The sequence below is a fragment of the Harmonia axyridis genome, chromosome 4 (assembly GCF_914767665.1).
Source record: "Harmonia axyridis chromosome 4, icHarAxyr1.1, whole genome shotgun sequence".
Lineage (NCBI taxonomy): Eukaryota > Metazoa > Arthropoda > Insecta > Coleoptera > Coccinellidae > Harmonia > Harmonia axyridis.
In genome coordinates, this window is record NC_059504.1 from 35,951,526 (window position 1) to 35,970,951 (window position 19,426).

The 19,426-nt window shown below is 35.3% G+C and overlaps 1 protein-coding gene across 3 annotated transcripts in view; it reads right to left on the reverse strand.

Annotated features, from left to right (window-relative positions):
- Positions 1 to 19,426, reverse strand: part of LOC123677476 (cyclic nucleotide-gated cation channel alpha-3) — a 255,400-nt gene that overhangs the window by 110,597 nt on the left and 125,377 nt on the right. For all 3 annotated transcript variants that reach the window (XM_045614013.1, XM_045614014.1, XM_045614011.1), the window contains exons 4-6: positions 15,374 to 15,737; positions 13,415 to 13,596; positions 5,871 to 6,512 (exon numbers count right to left, since the gene is read on the reverse strand). In XM_045614013.1, coding sequence (XP_045469969.1) covers positions 5,871 to 6,512; positions 13,415 to 13,596; positions 15,374 to 15,737 — 1,188 coding nt within the window. The remainder of the gene's footprint in view (positions 1 to 5,870; positions 6,513 to 13,414; positions 13,597 to 15,373; positions 15,738 to 19,426) is intronic.

Sequence of the window (19,426 nt, forward strand, 5' to 3'; positions counted from 1 at the left end):
ATTTTATATTCTACGTTCGTATCAATATTCTATACTCTGTCATTATATTCAATTCATTTCATTGAAAATTCGATAGGAACTGAATTGTAATTTATTGTGAAAGTCTAAGAATCAGTATTTCATTTTTAAACGGCTCCAGGCAGATAGCGGGAATTCTAAAATTTCTGAAGAACGCCACCTACCAGAACTCTGGTGAAACAGAACACTAGAGCAATAGGTGGATATCTCAAAAAGTCTGAAACAAAATCGAATCAGTATACACACGAGGAATTCTATGAATCTTAGTCGAAAATATGTTGGTAATGGCTCATTCAGTAATATTTTGATTTTCAGCTTTCAAGTTGGTATTGAAAATTGTCATTTATAAAAGATACATATTTTTTGAAAAATCAACAAATACATTTCAATGCTATACTCATTATTTCTATGATGAAACCACAGCAATTTTTTGTGATTTTTGTAACCAGAAGAAGGCTCACTTTGATGTCAATAATTCCTGAATGGACAAATTATTTATTGATTCATATAAGATGGTAGAAAGGAACATTTTGTGATAAACTCCAATTCACATTAATTAATTTTATAGAAGTCTTCGAAAAAATTTCATTTTCCAGGTCAGTAAATTCTCTATGACTTTTGTTGATGAGAAAAAGGACGACAACTCCGCCTTAGCTGTGTTCAAGGCATTCACTTGTTAATGAATGGATTCATAATAAAGGTGAATTTCTCGAATTTTCATTATTCAACTCTAAATATCTTCGAAATAAAGCGTTCTATGAGAAACAATAAGAATAAATTGTATGTTCTGAAATATGGGTATTATTACTCAAATTACATCTACACATGCTTTGATGTTTGAAGTTGATAATTTTTGTATTGCTCTATCTCAAAGGAATATATAAATTACTTTGGATTATTTCTAAATTCATTCTTTATGTTGATTTCGTACTGTTTCATGGATTGGCGAGTCTCAAAAAAGAAACCGTCAGAAGTAGAAAACAATTATAGTTACGAAAAAATTATAATTAGTTATAGAAAATTTCACACTGAAATTCTCATTCTGAATGATTATGATAGAGTAACAAGGGAAAAACAATTCGTTTTTTGGACATTTAACACGATCTCTTTCACCTAAGCCGAATCTGAAAAAGTGATAAATAAAAAAGTGTTATATTCAATGAGAGGACCTATGGTTAAATTATATCTACAAATTTAAGGCTCGCCCTGTATACACCAGAAGCCGCAATAATTCAACTTGCAGTGAACAACTGGTCATGAGGAAGATCGCAGATTGAGATATTAACGCTCTATTAGCATCAATGGAATATCTCCAAAACAAGATACCATACGTTAAACATTGTTGTTAAATTCTTATTTCCATATTTGATAGAAAATAGCCTAGAAGGCAGAGCTGAGATTTTTAGAGTCATGATTCACATGGTGACAGCATTTAAATTTCAATTTATTCATCCATATGTGCAAAAAATTGTTGCAAGTTTCATTTTTTATGATTACAAAAAAAATAATAGAAATTCAAAAGTTCTCCCCGGAAAAATCATCTTAAGTTATATCAACATGAACACCTTGAAACGGGACAAGTGTCTTTGATGCCAACGATTCGCCAAATAGGGAATGTCGAACAACTTCAACGTTAGGCCGGCCATCCACGTACAGTTGAAACTGTCAGTTTCGACTGAACAGTTAAAACTGTCAGTTTCAACTGTGAACTGAGATGTGCACACATGTGCAGTTCAAAGCTTCAGTTTGTTCCATGATGGATTCGAGAAGGTCCGACGATCTGGCGGTTCTCGGTTTAATTTTTGCAATTTTACCAAGAATAAAGAAGAGAAAGCATAAACAGTGGTGCAAGCAGTGGCTACAAAAAAGAAATTTATCTTCACACATAAATTTATTGAGGGAATTAGGAGAAGAACCATTAGATTTTCTCAATTATTTGCGCATGACTGAAACAGTGTACCAAAAATTACTATTGTTGGTTTCTCCTTTAATTGTGAAAAAAGATACAGTCATGAGAACTGCAATATCTCCACATGAAAGATTAGCTGCTACTCTGAGATTTTTAGCCACAGGACGCTCGTATAGTGCCTGAAATTTTCTACAAGAATATCGTGATAATCAGCCGATGTCACTTGCCATAAACAAGGTTCCGACCTATATAGTTCGATAAAATCGACTATAACCTGGTTATGTTTACGCGACATTGTGATGCGCACCCTTGCTCGACACGAAATCAACTGAGAACTCCACAGTTGAACCCCCACACACTGTCAGTTCAGTTAAACCTTTCAGTTAAAAATATGAACAATTTCATTTCTCTCAGTTGAACTGTTCAGTTGAAAAATTCGAGTTGAACTGAGACTGAAATACCCACTCACGTAGAGTTTCGACTGACAATTTTAACTGTTCAGTCGAAACTGACAGTTTCAACTGTACGTGGATGGCCGGCCTTACATTCCTCATTGAAAAATGAACAAACTTGGTTTTACCGACGTTTATAAAGAGTGCAATTTCTATGCTCCAGTTTTCGAACTGGCTGGCCCATTATGTACTCACACATGATTGTGAATTCACCTAGGGTCTCTGCGGATACGACCATTCATACGTCATCGACTAATAAAATCAATTTAGCTTGAATTAGAACCATGTGTTCAGGTAATCATAAATGGAATGAAAACCAAAGGTCGCAATACCAAACCTTGGAGAATTTCCAGTATATTTATGTGTCTGGTAGGCCAATAGCTTCCTACCTTCAGTGCATAGTATACTCAATGATGTTATTCGGTCCAAGAGAACAGAAATAAAAGCACGAGATATATCAAAATACAGACCTGCTACATGCAGACCCTTATCTAGGGGCACATAAACATACTCAATAAGTCAATCACTGTTGACTACTTTGTAGTAGGTTGTACAGGGTGGGCAAATTTCGATGTTTTAGCACTACAACTTTCAAACCAGAGGAGATAGACAAAATCTGATACCCCATTCTCGGTCTCTTTTTCTGAGAAACTAACAAGAGAAGTATTCATTTCTGGCCGCCTTCGTTTGTTTTCGAGTTATAAGAGCAAATTAGAAAAATGGCGATATCGAAAAACATTTATATCTCCGCTAATACTGATGATAGTGCTCTGAAATTAAAACATTATACAGGCAATTTTTTACGTAAAATTCAGTGGCGTGCTCGTCTTTTCAAAAGGGGTTTTAATTACGAAGCTATGACATAAGTTATGTTTTTTCAATTGGGAACACTGAATTTCCGTGGCATTTTTTGAAAGCTTAATTTTTCCTGATTTCAAAAATATATAACATCGTATGGTTTGTAATACATAATAGAAAATTATCAAAAACCTTTTTTTATCTAAGAGTCCTAATATTTTTATGGTTTCAACTGTTGATGAGCACAGAAAAATTGAGCTTTCTATAACAAGAGCAGTGTCCTTGCTTCAATCTGATTATTTCTATGCTTCTTACTAATTTCTACAAAATTCTAATCTAGATATATTTTATAACTTTTTCATCTAAATATTGATTTGGAAATAAGGAAAAAATTCACAAAATCGAATGTTTCAATCGAAAGAGTTGTAATGAGATGGATGTATCAGAAGATTATTTTCATAGGTCTCCAGAATGAATACGCACAAGTACCAATACATTTCAAATAGCATTTGAAAAAAAAGCATATATGATTGAACTCAACAATTCAATTACGAAGGGAACAAACAAGAAATAATATTTAACCTAATGATGACAACAATTGCACAATGCACAGTCGACACATCTTCTCGATATTTCGCACCGAATTCAATAGTTGAATATTTGAAACTGTGTTCAAGCAACCTAGGAAATTTTCTCCGAGTTCATTAATATTTTCGAAACTATTTTTATAAAATATATCTAGATTCGAATGTTTTAGAAATTTCTGAAAGCATAGAAATAATCAGATTGATGGAAGGACACTGCACTTTTTATAGAAAGCTCAATTTTTCTGTGCTCATCAAATTGAAACCAAAGAAATATTGAGACTCTTAGGTAAAAAAAGGGTTTTTGACCATTTTCTGTTATTTATTTTAATACAAACCATATATTATATATTTTTCAAATAAGGAAAAATAAAGCTTTCAAAAAATGGCACAGAAATCTAGTGTTCACATTCGAAAAAACATAACTTTGGGTTATAGCTTCGTAATTAAAAACCCTTTTGAAAAGACAAGCACGCCACTGGATTATTCGTAAAAAAGTGTCTCTATAATGTTTTAATTTCAGAGCACTATCATCAGTATTAGCGGAGATATAAATATTTTTCGATATCGCCATTTTTCCAGTTTTCGCTTATAACTCGAAAACAAAAGAGGGCTCTTGATGGTTCTCAGAAAAATAGAACGAGAATGAGGTATCATATTTTGTCTATCTCCTCTGGTTCAAAAGTTGTAGTGCTAAAACATCGAAATTTGTCCACCCTGTACTTATTTAGGTATAGAAATTATAGGATTTGAAACTACTTTTTAGATATTTTTGGAAAAAACACTGAGCATAGAAATAAGCCTATAATCTGTGATATCTTCTGCATTATTTTATCATTTTTTGTATGGACTGGAAATACCGTGGTATGTAATATCAATATCTCAGAAAAACACCAAGAAAATAGTTGATTGACCAAGATAATTAGTAAATATAATAGTTTTTTTTTGTTGCATCACATTATTCTTAGTGAAGGTTTCTTAAGAGTGGTCACAATTTTATACACCTATTACAAGTGAACGATGAAGAAATGAATGTATAAGAAGAGGTGCCATATTATAAATTCAAGAGAACACTTCTCATCAACTATTAGAGCATCATCTATAGCAGTGATTCCCAAAATAGTCCAGGTGAACCCCCATGGGTCCACGGGGGACTCGAATGGGGTCCACGGTGTCGTGAAGAACATATACGGGTCCACGAAATTTCTGGTTTCGATTATAAATAACAAAAATATTGGGTTGGCTTCACTCACCAAGCTGCGCAAAACTGCTTAGTGCCACAATTTAATCTTCAAATTGTTAATATCCACTTTTAGTGTGTTATTCGAAAATACTCAACGTTTTCAAACGAATAACTGGAATTTGTATAATGGATAAAAATGTTATCCGACATTACTGAATTCAATTTTATAGCCCTCTTTCTAAATCTCTTTCCAAATAGTACCATAGGGCACTCTTCAATGTTGTTCAGTTAGCATTGAAATATTATTGTAGCATCACTGATAATTATGTGGCGGCTTCTCATAAAGCTCCACATAGCAACAATGAACACCGCACTCAGTGGCCTCACTCACCTAGATGCGACACGGTGCCGGGTTCGAGTCCCGGCGGTTCCCGATAATAATAAATTTCCCAAGCGTCTGTGACACGGCACACACAAATATACCAAAGTCACACTGATGAGTCCGGTGTGTGTGCCAGGGAAGAAACGCATAAGTAGGCATATGTGAAATCCTACAATTAATTTAGAATTTCTCAACTACGAACTTGAAATCTTATATGTGTAAACTCTAAAGCAAATCATTGTCAAAATGCTTCTCGTTCTCATTATTCCCAATGAAATTCGGTATTATACTTCGTTATCATTTCGAGTAGATGACACTTAGAAATGTGAATAATAACCGAAATCAAGGCTGAGAGAAAAACAATATGCCGTTAGTTTAATTCATTTTTGATCACCATCACTCTATCGCCTCTCCTGACAATTTTATAGACGATGTTAAGAATACATCTTTGATGTGTTATGAATAATAATAAATTTTAATATTTATCATTAACATTGTCATCGAACATGCAGATGCGTAAACTGAAAAAATAAAAATGGCTCACCTTGAAATTCCTTCCTAGCTGCGGACACGGACGTGACAATATTCGCTACGTGACCCAGAACAGTAGCGAAAAGGAGCAGTCCAAAAAGTAGCTGAATAATAACGAACACATATTCAACTTTGTTCCTAGGTCTCGGCAAGTCTCCGATTGTAGTCAACGCCAGCGTGCACCAATAGTAACTTTGTAGATACGCTTTCACGTAATCAGTACTGTCCGCGTCACTGTACACCCAATTTTTAGAACCGAAGCCGTCATTTTTTATTATAAGATGGAACAGACAACCGTTCCAATGGAATACAACTAGGAGGTAGTGGATCAGGCTGGACGAACGGAAGAGGTTAGGATAATTCGTGTGTCGTTCTGTCCGGTCCATGAAAGCCCAAAACCGATAGATTTTCACCAGACGGAACATACGCAGAATTGAGTTGAATCCCACGGAGAGGTACAGGAAATCCAGAGGGAGGAGACATAGGCAGTCGATGTAAAAGGTGGTTGAGTTCACGTAGTGGTTACTCAGCTTTGAAGCGTCCGTTTGAAGCACGCCATCCTCCAGGTAACCCGTACGGAAGTGGAATACGATGTCCATGAGATAGAGGAAATCAGCTGTGTAGTCCAGGCAGAACCATATCAGTATAGTGTGCCCTAAAATTAATTATGTCAGTGAGAAATTATTCACTGCGAAAATAAAAATTATAGAATTCCTTGGTTTGCTTGATCATTTTAAATGCGAAACTACACCTTTTCTAATTGTAATACAGAAAGAGTTGAACGTAATTAAGAAAAGTAAATTGCATTTCAGGAGATGGAAATTGTAATTCAGAATAAGAAGTTGTTATTCGGAATGGAGAATTTGAAATTGAGAAAAACACTTTATATTTAGAAACCGTAATTTCAGAAAAAGAAAAATTGATTTCAGAATATATGAATTGAAAACCCTAACTATTCATAGAAATCCAAGTAGGCCGTCGATTCTTTTAACGAAGCCGACGACATCCTTAGGAGCCTTGGCTGTTACGTCGTGAGTATCCAGGATTGACATTCCCATATGAGTGTTTCTCAGGCCAGTCAAACCCGGACATTTTCAAACTATGTGTTCGACTGACTTATCCATGCGGTAAAAAAGGTATTCGCACCGACAGTGTCCTGTCAGCAGTTCCACCATTACCCGAAGCATAGTTCGTGATAGCTTCAAGAGTTCCTCCATATGGTTATTCTATTGTCCCACACTTATTGTAGGACTACTGGCTTAAATAAGTATTTTCCAAGCCCACAAAAAACTCAGGACCAACAGGTGTTGAGCTTGATGCTGTTTTCACAAATTGATCGGCTTTTTCGTTTCCTTTAATAACACAATGCCCTGGTAGCCATATATATGTACTATCTGTATTGCATATTGAATTGGTACCTCACATTCGGTACTGTTCTAGATTAAATATTACATTATCTGAAATTGAACCGATAACCTCTGGAATATATTTTTCTTTTCCTGAAATATAATTTGCTGTTTTTGGAAGTCAATTTACTGTTATGAATTACAACTTTGTTTTCTGATTTTCCAACTTCTTTATCCGAATTTCAATTTCGATTACTTGAAATTAAATTTACTTTTCCAAATTATACTTTCCCATTCTGAAATACACGTTTCCTTTTCTAAAATAGAACTTCCATTTTCTGAACGCCAATTGGAAAAGGTATAGTACACTTTCCTAAGAAGGTATGGATTCTATAGATGAATTTGCTTTCCTATTTTAGTATAACAGGTGATCAAATCTAGAAAAAAAATTTTTTCGAATGGAAATGATCACGAAATCCGTTTCAGCGGGCGCAGACACAAAATTTTTCAAAGAATTTTGATGTGTAAGTGTGTGTCAAAAAAGTTTTCTTGCGAAAGCGCTAAATGTTGTTATTTTGAAGACATTGACTCCAAATTTTACGGAATATTAGGATCCACTGTCTTCCGAAGCCAACTGAGACTAGTGGGAAATGAATTAAAGATTTTCCAGTTTTATTCAATTTTCCGCCTTTTTTCGATATTTTTGTTGCAATCGAAGTAGAGGGTTTTTCAATGAGGGCTTTCATTATTATATCGAAAAAAAGAGTATATTTTGAGAGAAATCAATAGATGTTTATTTCATTGTGAAGAGAAGAAAACGGTGGAAATGAAATGACTGCCACGACTACGGTAGCATACATAAATGGTGTCTGATGAGATATTTATTGCTACAGCTGTTGTTATATAGGAAATCAAAATTCAAAAAACGATTGCATTACGATAAGACTGTACGCAATCGGTCTTAACCAGATTCCTAGAAGACCTACTTCTACCCCAACTCAAGCTTCCTGTACACATTCTCATCTAAGTCTCTCAATATAGTAGGTGCAAGCCAAGTTGGACGATTTGCATGCATGTATGTGGCAGGGTCAACAGTTGCACCAGACTCATTTTTGAATAAGTAAGGTCCAATAACACCACTAGTCCAACAATTTCATCAAATAGTGACACGTTGAGGATCGGAGGTCTTTTCAATAACCATTCTTGAACTTTCCGAGACCCAAATGCAACAATTTTGCTTATTAACATGGTTTCCGAGTTGAAAATGAGCCTCATCACTGAAGATTTTATGATGAGAATCCAGATCATTTCGATCCAACTCAAAGACTCAATTAGCGAAGATACGACGTTGCTGTGATGATTCAGCTTGAGTTCTTATGCAAACTGAGCACTAAGGGCTACAGTAGCCATTTTTCAGTTGTTCTTCACGTTGTTCACAACGACCCAAAATCCAAAATGTTTTAGTTTGGAGAATTGCAACTGGAATCGTTGTGAGACCTATGTCGTACCATTTTTAATGACATATAGTTTTTACTGAGATGCATAGAAAACCTGGTATGTCTACTTATACCTGTAAAACTTTGAGACAAAACGGGAGATTTTTCAGATTTATACCTACTTGATTTCGAAGGATCGCGTTTTTTTCAGATGGCGCATACATCGTTTACATTTGACATTTCTCTCAATTCTCGACATTTGTAAACCAAGGGCGTAGATCTTTTTTTTCTTGGGGGGATAATCGAAAAAAAAATTTTGACGAAAACTTTTACTCATATCTGTAATGTTAAAAAAGGAGTTTGATAACGAAGTTTGAACCAAATTACTCGAAATAATTTTTTATTACTGATTCGGTTGTTCATAACTTATACTGGGTGTTCTCAAATTAGAGTTACGAAGGAAAATGAGAAATTACTTGGATAATTTTGAGAAAAAAGTTTCATAAATATCAAACGCTCTGCTTTAAATATTGTTTCTCTGCTTTAAAGGTTGTTTCTAGTGCATCGTACTTTTTGTGATGCTTATATCAGATTATCACATATTTATTAATCTTCGGTACAGATTGGGTAAATAAATAACAAAACTTATAATTAATACATTCATTAGAGCTTACTAGCTGGATCTTCCTGAGGATTACTAGAGATTTTTCTCGAAATCGATAGCAGATACGACAAAACTATAACAAACCAAAAAGTGTAGTACTGAACAAGACTTTTTTTCTACATTTCTCTAAACTAACAGCCATTCACCAAAATACAGTTTTGGAGGAAGGAAGCAGACATCCTTCCAGAAAAAATATCACCCTATAGATTTGCATTCAAAATTAGCATATCATATGGTGAAAACTTTAAACTGGAATATCTATGGCTAATTCAAATTAAATATCTCGTGAAGGGAAGGTTATACGAGAAAAAAACTTAAACTTTAACACATGTATCTCAAAACAAAATGTTTGAGTACTCATATTATAGTACTTTTTTTCTTAAAATGATCCGGAAGTCTGTCATTTTCATTTGGATCTCCAATTTAGGAACACCGTGTAATTACCCCCAGTATCCCCCTATTTCTACGCTCTTGTAATGAACTTTGAGTATAGAACAATAATATTTTATATTCCATGGTCTGTCATTATATTCCATTCATTTGAGTAAAAATTCGATAAGAACTGAATTGTAATTTGTTGTGAATTTTTACAGTGTCTAAAATCAGTATTTCATTTTTAAACGGCACCTGGCAGATAGCGGGAATTCGAAAAATATTGAAGAGCGCCACCTTACAGAACTCTGGTTAAGCTGAACACCAAAGCAACAGATGGATCTCTCAAAAAGTCTGAAACAAAATCGAATCATTGCACACACCAGGTATTCTATGCATCTTAGTTTTTACTCGTCAAATGTCAAAAGATGACAGCTTCAAAAGTGGCAGCTACCTAGATAGCGGGCTATTCAAAATGAAACCCCTTATTGGAAAACCGTTTACTTAGTGTTCCCTGAAACACCAAATAGATGTTGGATAATCGCACATCGGCGAATTTATTGATCAGAGCCCAATTTGTTGTTCATCCGAAATCAAATAATGAAACTTGGAGTTTGTTTTCAATGCGATATCCTGTTTGACGCTCTGATGGCTCTGTGCCATTCCGTGCGGAGCGAAAGATCCAAACTTCGAAGATTGTTAAATTAGCTCGATAATTAGTAGATAACCTGTGGAGGGTGACGAATGGCATGTCACTGAAACGATTGAAACTAATCAGTTTAGTTCAACAACGGTCCAGATTGGCGCCTAGAGGATCAGCCCAGATCGCCTATTATCTTGATGTATGAATTTGGACCATTCGAATCATTCCTGCATAATAGCTCTGAATGGAAATTAATAGACGGCGGAATGATTGCGAGCAGGAATGATAAACAACGTTGGTTTTGAATTTTCAGATTTACCGACCAGAGTTGAATGATTGTGGTCAGGTTACAAATTTGAACTGTCGAGGCAACTTTGTTATTGAATCAAGCCAATTTATGCCTAATAGTCTCCATATTATTTCTGTATTTGTATTTTTAAACAAGACGGGAATTGAAAATTAATTGAACTGGGTTATCCATGTCGTGGTCCAGATTTCACAGCCCTTCTCTAATGATATATTTCAAACAGAACTATCATTCGAAGCGTTATATGTTTAGCTCTCGCAAGCACCTTGACCTAAAGATATGTTTTGCATCCCCCCGTTATTTACCTGTCAGGTAATAGTGTCTCAATTAACTTTATCACCTTTCTAGAGGCTACATCCATCACTTTTTCTGGCTTTAAAAACTAAGAACCAAGGTGAGGTGCCTCTTCCGATGAACAGCTTCACATTTGCAAAGCAAGTGTTTGGCTTTTTTCTTTACAGGAACGAGATGTTTCCTCTGATGCTCTCCGTATGTGTTTCAGATGATACCTTACGAGACAATGTCCCGTGAGTGCAACCTTCAGTTTCCTCAGTTCTTGTTTACTGAGTAAGAGAACTTTTTTAGTCCAGCCCGTCGAGTAAGAGAGAAGTGAATTGGCCTATCATTGACCATTGATTGTCCACCAGAACGCAAGCTTACTCTTTTGTTCTCATTTCTCGACTGCCATCGCTTGATGACTGGTTGGATCTGGCCTGGTGAAGTGGATTGACCCTTCTTCCCTGACCAGTCGATCTGCTGTTTCATTGTCGGGTATTCCGCAGTGGTGAGGCACCCAGAAGAGGTTGACCTGGTTTCTTTTTTCGAATACCTTAAGGGACGTTTTACATTCCCAGACTAACTCTGACTTAACTTGTGGGAAATCAAGAACTAGCAGGGTTGCTTTGCTGTCGGATCCTATATATATTGTTGCTCTTTGGTAGTTGCGCCTTGTACAGAGCGCACTCTCTTAAGCCAAGGATTTCTACCTGGAACACTGAAGGACATAAACCCATTGGTATTGCTGTTTGGATTAAAAGACCGTGTACACTGGCTCCCACTCATCCATCTTCAGTTTTCGAGCCACCGGTATAAAATACCGCAAACATTCTAAGGAAAACCACTTCATTATTATCCCATATTCACGAATTGGAAAGTCGTGTTGAAGTTTTTCTGAAACTCAAGTCTCGGTAGAAGGTTATCTGTGACCACATCAAGGGGTTTCTTGCATTCATTTAGAATGCGAAGGTGCCCTGAGTAGTCTCCAGTTTTTAGTTCACCCTCCTTTGCTACCCTGAGAGTCCTTCTTGCTGCCTCACTTTCCAAAAAAATATCTAGAGGAGGCAGGTTCAAGATGACTTACATGTGTTAAGACTCAGATTCAGGTACTCGACAGGACAATGTCCCGTGAGCGCGCCCATTAGTTTCCTCAGCTCCTGTTACTACTAAGAGAGAGAGAACTTTTTTAGTCCAGCTCGTCGAGTTGGAGATAAGTGAATTGAAGGTTAGCCATTCAACAATATAGATCGTTCATCTACAACTGAACGTGTGGAAGTTGTGTACACTGAGAGTACAACTGATGGGACAGAGACAATATTCGAAGAGACTAGATTTGTTAATAATGTCTTACGGCCCATACATCATCGAAATGCACACTCAACCGAAAACATTGCTGCTATACATAAAAGTGTTGAAGAAGAATCAAATTTATCAATTTCTCGATGCGCTTAATATTTGGGCCTCTCTTACGGCACGCTATGGCGTTTTTTGCATCTGTATTTGCATTTCCCCCCTAAGAAGGTTCAGTTGACACACAACCTAAAGTCAGTTGACTATGGAATGCGTAGAAAATATGCCGATTGGGAGCACATTTTGCATTCGGTGGCGAAGAAAACAAGCAAAACTATTGCATATAAAGCAGTGAAAATACTCATGGAACTGTTGAGAGACCATAACATCTACAAAAAATCAGTGTATTATGAGCAATTTGGTTTATTATTGGTTTACACTACTGGTGAACGTTCTTGAAAATGTAGAAGGTATCACTCTAACCTTCGAATTTTCATCGCTTCAGGAAATTGATCACTGAATTTTCATAGCATGGAATTAATGATATGTATTTGTGGTTTATGCGAAGTATAGTGTTTATGCCAATAATTTTCACTATTGACTATTGACGATCTGAAAATCAATATCAAATTATTGATGAGATATTGTTCAAAATGAGTCGGCGCATCGAAAATCATCTCACAACACAAGGTTCGAGTCTTGTGAGAAATAATGCGGAAAACATTTAAATGATGTATTCGGATATTCCACACATGACAAGTTCCAAGCATTTAATTGAATTGATAATTTAATCGTTTAAGTTTGTTTTATTTATGTTTACTTTTAGAATCATAAAATAGCTAACCCTTGACTTTGGAACCCAAAGAATATCAAAAAATCCATAACCCTATATCTCCTTTGGATTTCCAGTGGTTGAATAAAGATCCAAAATCCACTGAATACAGAAGAGCGATATTTTTCACGACCCGATATGTTGTAAAGAATGGCAAATATAAGTTAAAAATAGCTCAAACTTTAAATATCTGTAGCTGGCAGAGAATAAACTAGGTATCAGATGTCAAAAAAAATAATGGAAAGCGGTGTTATTTTTAACCCTTTTATATGTTGCGATTGATGAAAATTATTTTTGAAAATTTCAATTCAAACCTCAGCCATCTACACTTTCAACTTAGATAAGTCATATTATCGTTTTTATTATTATTTTAATGATACTTTATACTTACTGTCGATTTCCCGGAAGGCAAAGCGGTAAATGATGACCCAAAAATTATAAAGGAATGCAAAGGACACAACCATAGACCAGTAGTAACACAGACGTCCTGCAGGATCAAAGACGAAGGACCAATTGGATGACCCTTTTCTCAATCGGGAGTTGTAAGAGTCCACTCTGCGTAAACCGTACCGACTGAAACAAAAAAAATTGTGGAATATATTTTCCTCAAAAATTTACAAAGAACGCTTATTTGCTCAGCTCAGAGAACTTCCTTTTCCGAAACATGTGAAACTTTTTAGAGTTCAGATTTATGTACAAATCTCACCACGAAAGAACAATGATTTTTGAATAATTCGTATTTATTCTAATGACTTCAATTTCATTCGAGCAAACTTTTTCTCAGGTTTATTGATTTGTTGTTGTAAACTTTCCTTTATAAATTTTGTTGAAGAAACCTGAGTAATTGTACATGTTATTTTTTATATGCACTTTACTATGTTCATTTCTGTAGAACTGTGAAGATCATTGGCGTAACTAAAGTTGACTCTTGAGGGGGTGGTGTTACCGCAACTTTCAAAAAGCAAAATCTTTTATTTTTTCATGAAAATTTTCTTTAAATTGTTACTTTCTCTTGAAGAAAAGAATTCTGAACGTTTCCTCCACTGAAATTTGAAATAGTAACTCATTCCTTCATCGGAATATATTGATATTATATTGACCCAACAACAAAGATGACCTCTTCATTTCTTAGTACTCACTGAATGAATTAGAAATTTTCCTCTTCAATTACAATGAGAAAATTTTTTTTTTCTTCAATTACCTGTAACTTAACGACATTTTACGCTTTCTGATTGACCGTGAGTGGAAATTCAGAAGAAGAACTGGATATCAGAAGACATTCTACAGCTGATAGACAAAAGGCGAGAGAAAAAATGAAGGAGAATACCATAGAATGAACGAGATCATCAGAAAAGAAATCAAAACAGCTAAAGAGCAGGGGATGGTGAAGCAATGCGAGTATATCAAACAAAGTACGACGTCACTTTGTAAAAACTATAATGAAGAAAAAGTTTTATGCCGTAAGGTGTTGAATTGAAAACTTTCCGAGCATTTCGCTTGGAAACATTCATTAACGAAGTTATGAATTTTGTTTTTTACTTAATCCACACTCTGTAAACGTCAAAAAATATAGTAATACATTGTGATAGTCAGGCTGCGATCAAAGCACTGAGCTCACATATCATTGATTCTAAGATTGCATTGTAGTGCTTAATGAACTCAATTAAATAGGCAAGAATAACAAGGTCTTTTTAGTCTGGGTTTCAGCCACTCGGGAATTGAAGGAAATGATGAGGCCAACACATTTGCCAAACTCCTTTCATTGGACCGGAATCTTTCTGTGGTATAGGCAAATGTATCTACAAGAAATAGTTTCAGGGGAAGGTAAAACCGAAAGCTAAACACTCTGGCGGAATTTTCCTGGTTTAGATTATTCCAATGCGAGATCCAAGGAGTATATGGATCTTAACAGAAATATACTGCAACTGTTCTATGGATTCCTCACAGGGCATTGTCGCCTTATGAAACCTCTCATGAGAATGGGTCTAGCAGAGTTTTGCTACAATATGACGGGTGCAGATTCTATGAAAAGGAGGGAGAAACTCCGGATTACCTGGTGACGGAATGCCTTGCCATCATTAGCCAAAGTAAAATCTGCTTTGGACAAGAAACTTGTAGAAGTGAGAAAGTAACTTTCTTCAAGCCATTCCAGAACTCTGGATCTGCAAGGCGAGATGTAAATCACGTTAAGGTGGGAAGCAAAATAGATCATTAGATCACAGTCTAATAGAACCTTTTCAATTAAATCTTAAATCCTTATCTTAAAGGTCATGAAACAGATCCGTGTAACTTTGATAACACATGACATTTTCCTAAAAAACAAGACTAAGGACTTCCTTATATTGCTCACCTCTCAGTACCGTTGCAGCTGCTAGTCGAGTTGAGATGATTGGAGGATGGAGGGTTGGTACCAGCAGTCGAGCCGGGGGCAGTCCTCCAAGCACCCAGAAGTGGTGCTTCTCCCGAAGATGCTAACGCAACACTAGTAGGCAGCTTCAGCCTATTTCTCAGATCTTTCCTGCGTGATTTTCTGGATAGATCTAATTCGCTCGCTGCTGTACCGACGTTAGCGGCTCTATTGACGTAAGGTGCCGAGATGCTGTCGTGCGAAGATGAGAAGTAATGGCTTGGTTGGTGGTGATGATAACTCTGATGGTAACTGTCCGGTGGGCGATTGGAGGCCTTTGACATTCCTAGCTTACAGCCGACAAGATCTGAAATCATTGATGTCATCAAGAGATAGCCAATAGTATATCTGTAATCAGTAAAGTAATTAGAATATCGAAAAAGCCCTCTTGGGGGGTTTGAAATACACAAATAACTAGAGAAATAGATAAAAACATGTACCAATCAGTCCAAATAATCCCGCTATTATTTATTCATTATCCCTTATTTGGATGTGTTAATTTCTGCCTAATAACCGAAATGTAAAAGTGACTTTCATGAGAATGTTATAGTTCTGTTACATCAATTTCACTGAAAACCAATTCCGAATACACACGAATTTTTACCGTAAATCATTGTACTTTTTATGTGTCAAAGTATAATTTATCTCTAAAATTCTATTCATCCCCAGTTACAGATATGTCAGAACTCTGAAGAGCGGGCCCCACTGTTTTGCAGCAGTTCAAGGATCAAGCAATCCTTTAAATCCCCATCGTCTGGCAAAGACTTTTCAGAGTTCCTGAAAAAATTTCTTGTAAAATGATGAATTTTAGATTTGATGAACGGGAAACCTCCCTATATTCCGGATAACTTCTCCAAATATACACTTAGTAAATTATAATTAGCATGCAGCAAACAAGACCTACCATCTTGGCATCAATTACCGTAGGTCAGCATTTCTCAAACTGTGGGACGCGCCCCTAAGGGGCGCATCTTGATCTTGATGATTGGAGGGGGCGCACAAGAAATGAAAAATAAAATGATAAAATAAAATAATGAAGAGAGGTTAAAGAAAAATAATATTGAAATTTTATTCAACAATTACAAAGAATCATTCCAGTTAGAGATGGCCATTCATTTCTGTATTTGGATTTCCCCAGAAATCCAATTTCATAAAGATAAGATTTTGGAGAACTCAACAGAATTATAAGCGCTATGGCTTTCATAACGGAGTATCCGTTCGGAAGCTCAGTCCAGAAGTTTGTTTGAGATTTTTTAGCAAACTTCGCTTTTTGTGAGGTGCTTGATGAAACATCTATGACTTGTTCTTCTTGTAGTAATATTGTAGTAATTGTGTAATTTGAATTCCTTCGTCCACGGAAAGAGGGAGCAAAATTTTTCGAATTAAAACAGGGGGCGTGAAGAGCAAAAATTTGAGAACCGCTACCTCAGGTAATAAAAATAAAGGTCTTTTTAAAGAAAAACTTGAAAAACACATTGAATCACACCATTGGGGCCGAGATTTAACTCGCATAAATCAGGTAGAGAATATTGTCGAGTACCGTACATTCAACTTCAAACCTTAACCATGCGTCTATATTCTTCTATCCAACCCTTCTCAACCTAACTCACAAAACAAAACAAAACAAAATTCTTTACCATGAACACTAAAACAATTATATAATCCAAACCCTGCTGCAGGATCGAAATGAATATTTGAAATATCCCACTTCAGACAGCACACATATTAATAAACAAATAAGAGGAAAACGCCAAAAGAAACAGTCACAAGCATGTCGGGAAAGATGCTCGTTTATTAGCCGAACTTCATTCAAAATATGCAATTTGAACTTATCAAGAGTTATGCTTCTATACCCAAATTCTAGGCTATTCATGCAATTGTATTGTACTTGATAGGAGGACGATCTAGTGAATAGCTCGGTTCGGTGTTTTGGTATTGAGATGTTGCGTTTGGAGCGAATATTGATGTAGTGCACACCAGAACGGAAAGTAGTCCTATCGTAGATTGATTGGTAATCTTTCAGTGATAATTCTATAAAATATAACATATTAATGGAAACGTCTTCTGTGCTCCATACTGAGCCAGCCGGTAATTTAGGGGTGTAAGTTACAAAATCATATTTACGTAGATCTCAATCTCAGACAAGAATTCTGTAGTATCGAATCCTATTTTTATCGAAAGCATTTAAGCAAGGACAGTCGACAATATCACAATAATTCATATTATGACAGTACCATAGACTCACACAGCAGAATTTTACTGGATCTACTCAGAATACCTGTAAATTGATATACATTTCTAAAACTCGCATAAGCCGTAAACAAGCAGCTGGATATATGTCTACTGAAACGCAAATCGATATCGACCGTTAGACCCAAATTTCTTGTAAACTCCAGAAGACTGATTTTGCTGCCATCCATGATAACTTCCTGGACATAAATCTCCAAGAACTGTACTGTATAATTTCTACGACCAAAAATTTGACATACTGATTTATCCGCATTCAAACGAAGACAATGCTTTTTCGAAATTTCATAGATATTATTTAGGTCATAATTTAGGGCTACTACAGCCTGCAATGACTCGCAAGGCTCAAACGACCATTTAAATTGGCTATCGTCTGTATAAAAAAAAAGAATCCACCGAAATACATACAGACATGAAAAAAGAAATATCAATGATTAAATCAGTGATCCTAATATAGACCCTTGTGGAACTCCACTACTAAAACCGAAAAACGAAAACAAATTGCCATCAATTCTAACAGCTTGAGATCTCGACCCGATATAATTCACCAATAAATTTATTTATAACTCAAAAAGGGATGGATCAATTTATATATTTTTGATTTGTTGGATTTCATCTGTATACTGAATAGCAACTACCAAATGATAGGAAAAAAAAACATAATTAAACCCTAGTCGAATTTTTTCATGAACGAAGCACAACAACGAACCTACCCTGAAAAGTTAGGATGAGTATGTTCCATTTCAGAAAAAATATCGAGACTAACTTCGAGTATTATAATATTTGAATGGATCAACTTGATGAAGTCAATCTAATAAAATAATCCAAATTATGATTTCTTTTTTCGAAAACCTTCACTCTCTGATATATCTATTTTATATACACTTTTTTGTCAAGAAATACAATTCCAACTGACAAAATATTAAAAACAAACGGAATTAGAATGAATAATCCAAACTATACAATTAAGTAAACGACTAATAAATTGAATAACTAAATCAACATAAAGACGTTTCGGAATTTTTGTATTTTTTGATAGAATTTTTCCTCATAGGTGTCTTCAAAAAATTACTCAATCAACTAACAAAATATATATTGACTTTAACTAACTTGTATTTGAGAACACCGTAGGATAACTGATAGGAAAATTCATACAGTTATAGATCTTCTCTCCTACTCTTCTGTGAAATAGATATGCAAATCATCATTCACAATTGAAATAATAATTTTAAAGACTTCAATTTCATCTTCTGGTTCATGGTGGTAATACCCATAAATGAATGCTTAAAATTATTTCTCTATTTCAGAATCGTAATGAGTTCATTACAGTTCTAAAAACAGTGCTGTAATGAACTCATTACAACATCGTTTTCAGATATATTTTTCGTTTTGTGGTTGTCTATGCTGACTTCCAATCCTATCAAATTTCAACAAACGTCAATAATTGTCGATATAATATCTATAATTTGGATATAGTGAAATGATTTTCAACATTATTCGCAATTTCTCTTAATTCTGGTGGTATCAAATCGATTTCGGCAGACATAATTCACGAATTTAATACGTAATTGTCAATTATTTCGAAATTCGGAACGTACGATTCAAAATAAAACTCCGTAATCTGTCAATTTTCATAACAGTAACACCAACTGCCAAGATACAATACAAATGTCACTAGGATATATAATCTGAATTTTTCATTGAATTTCGACAATATTTCACAAAACTTGACTGAAATAGAGAAAATAT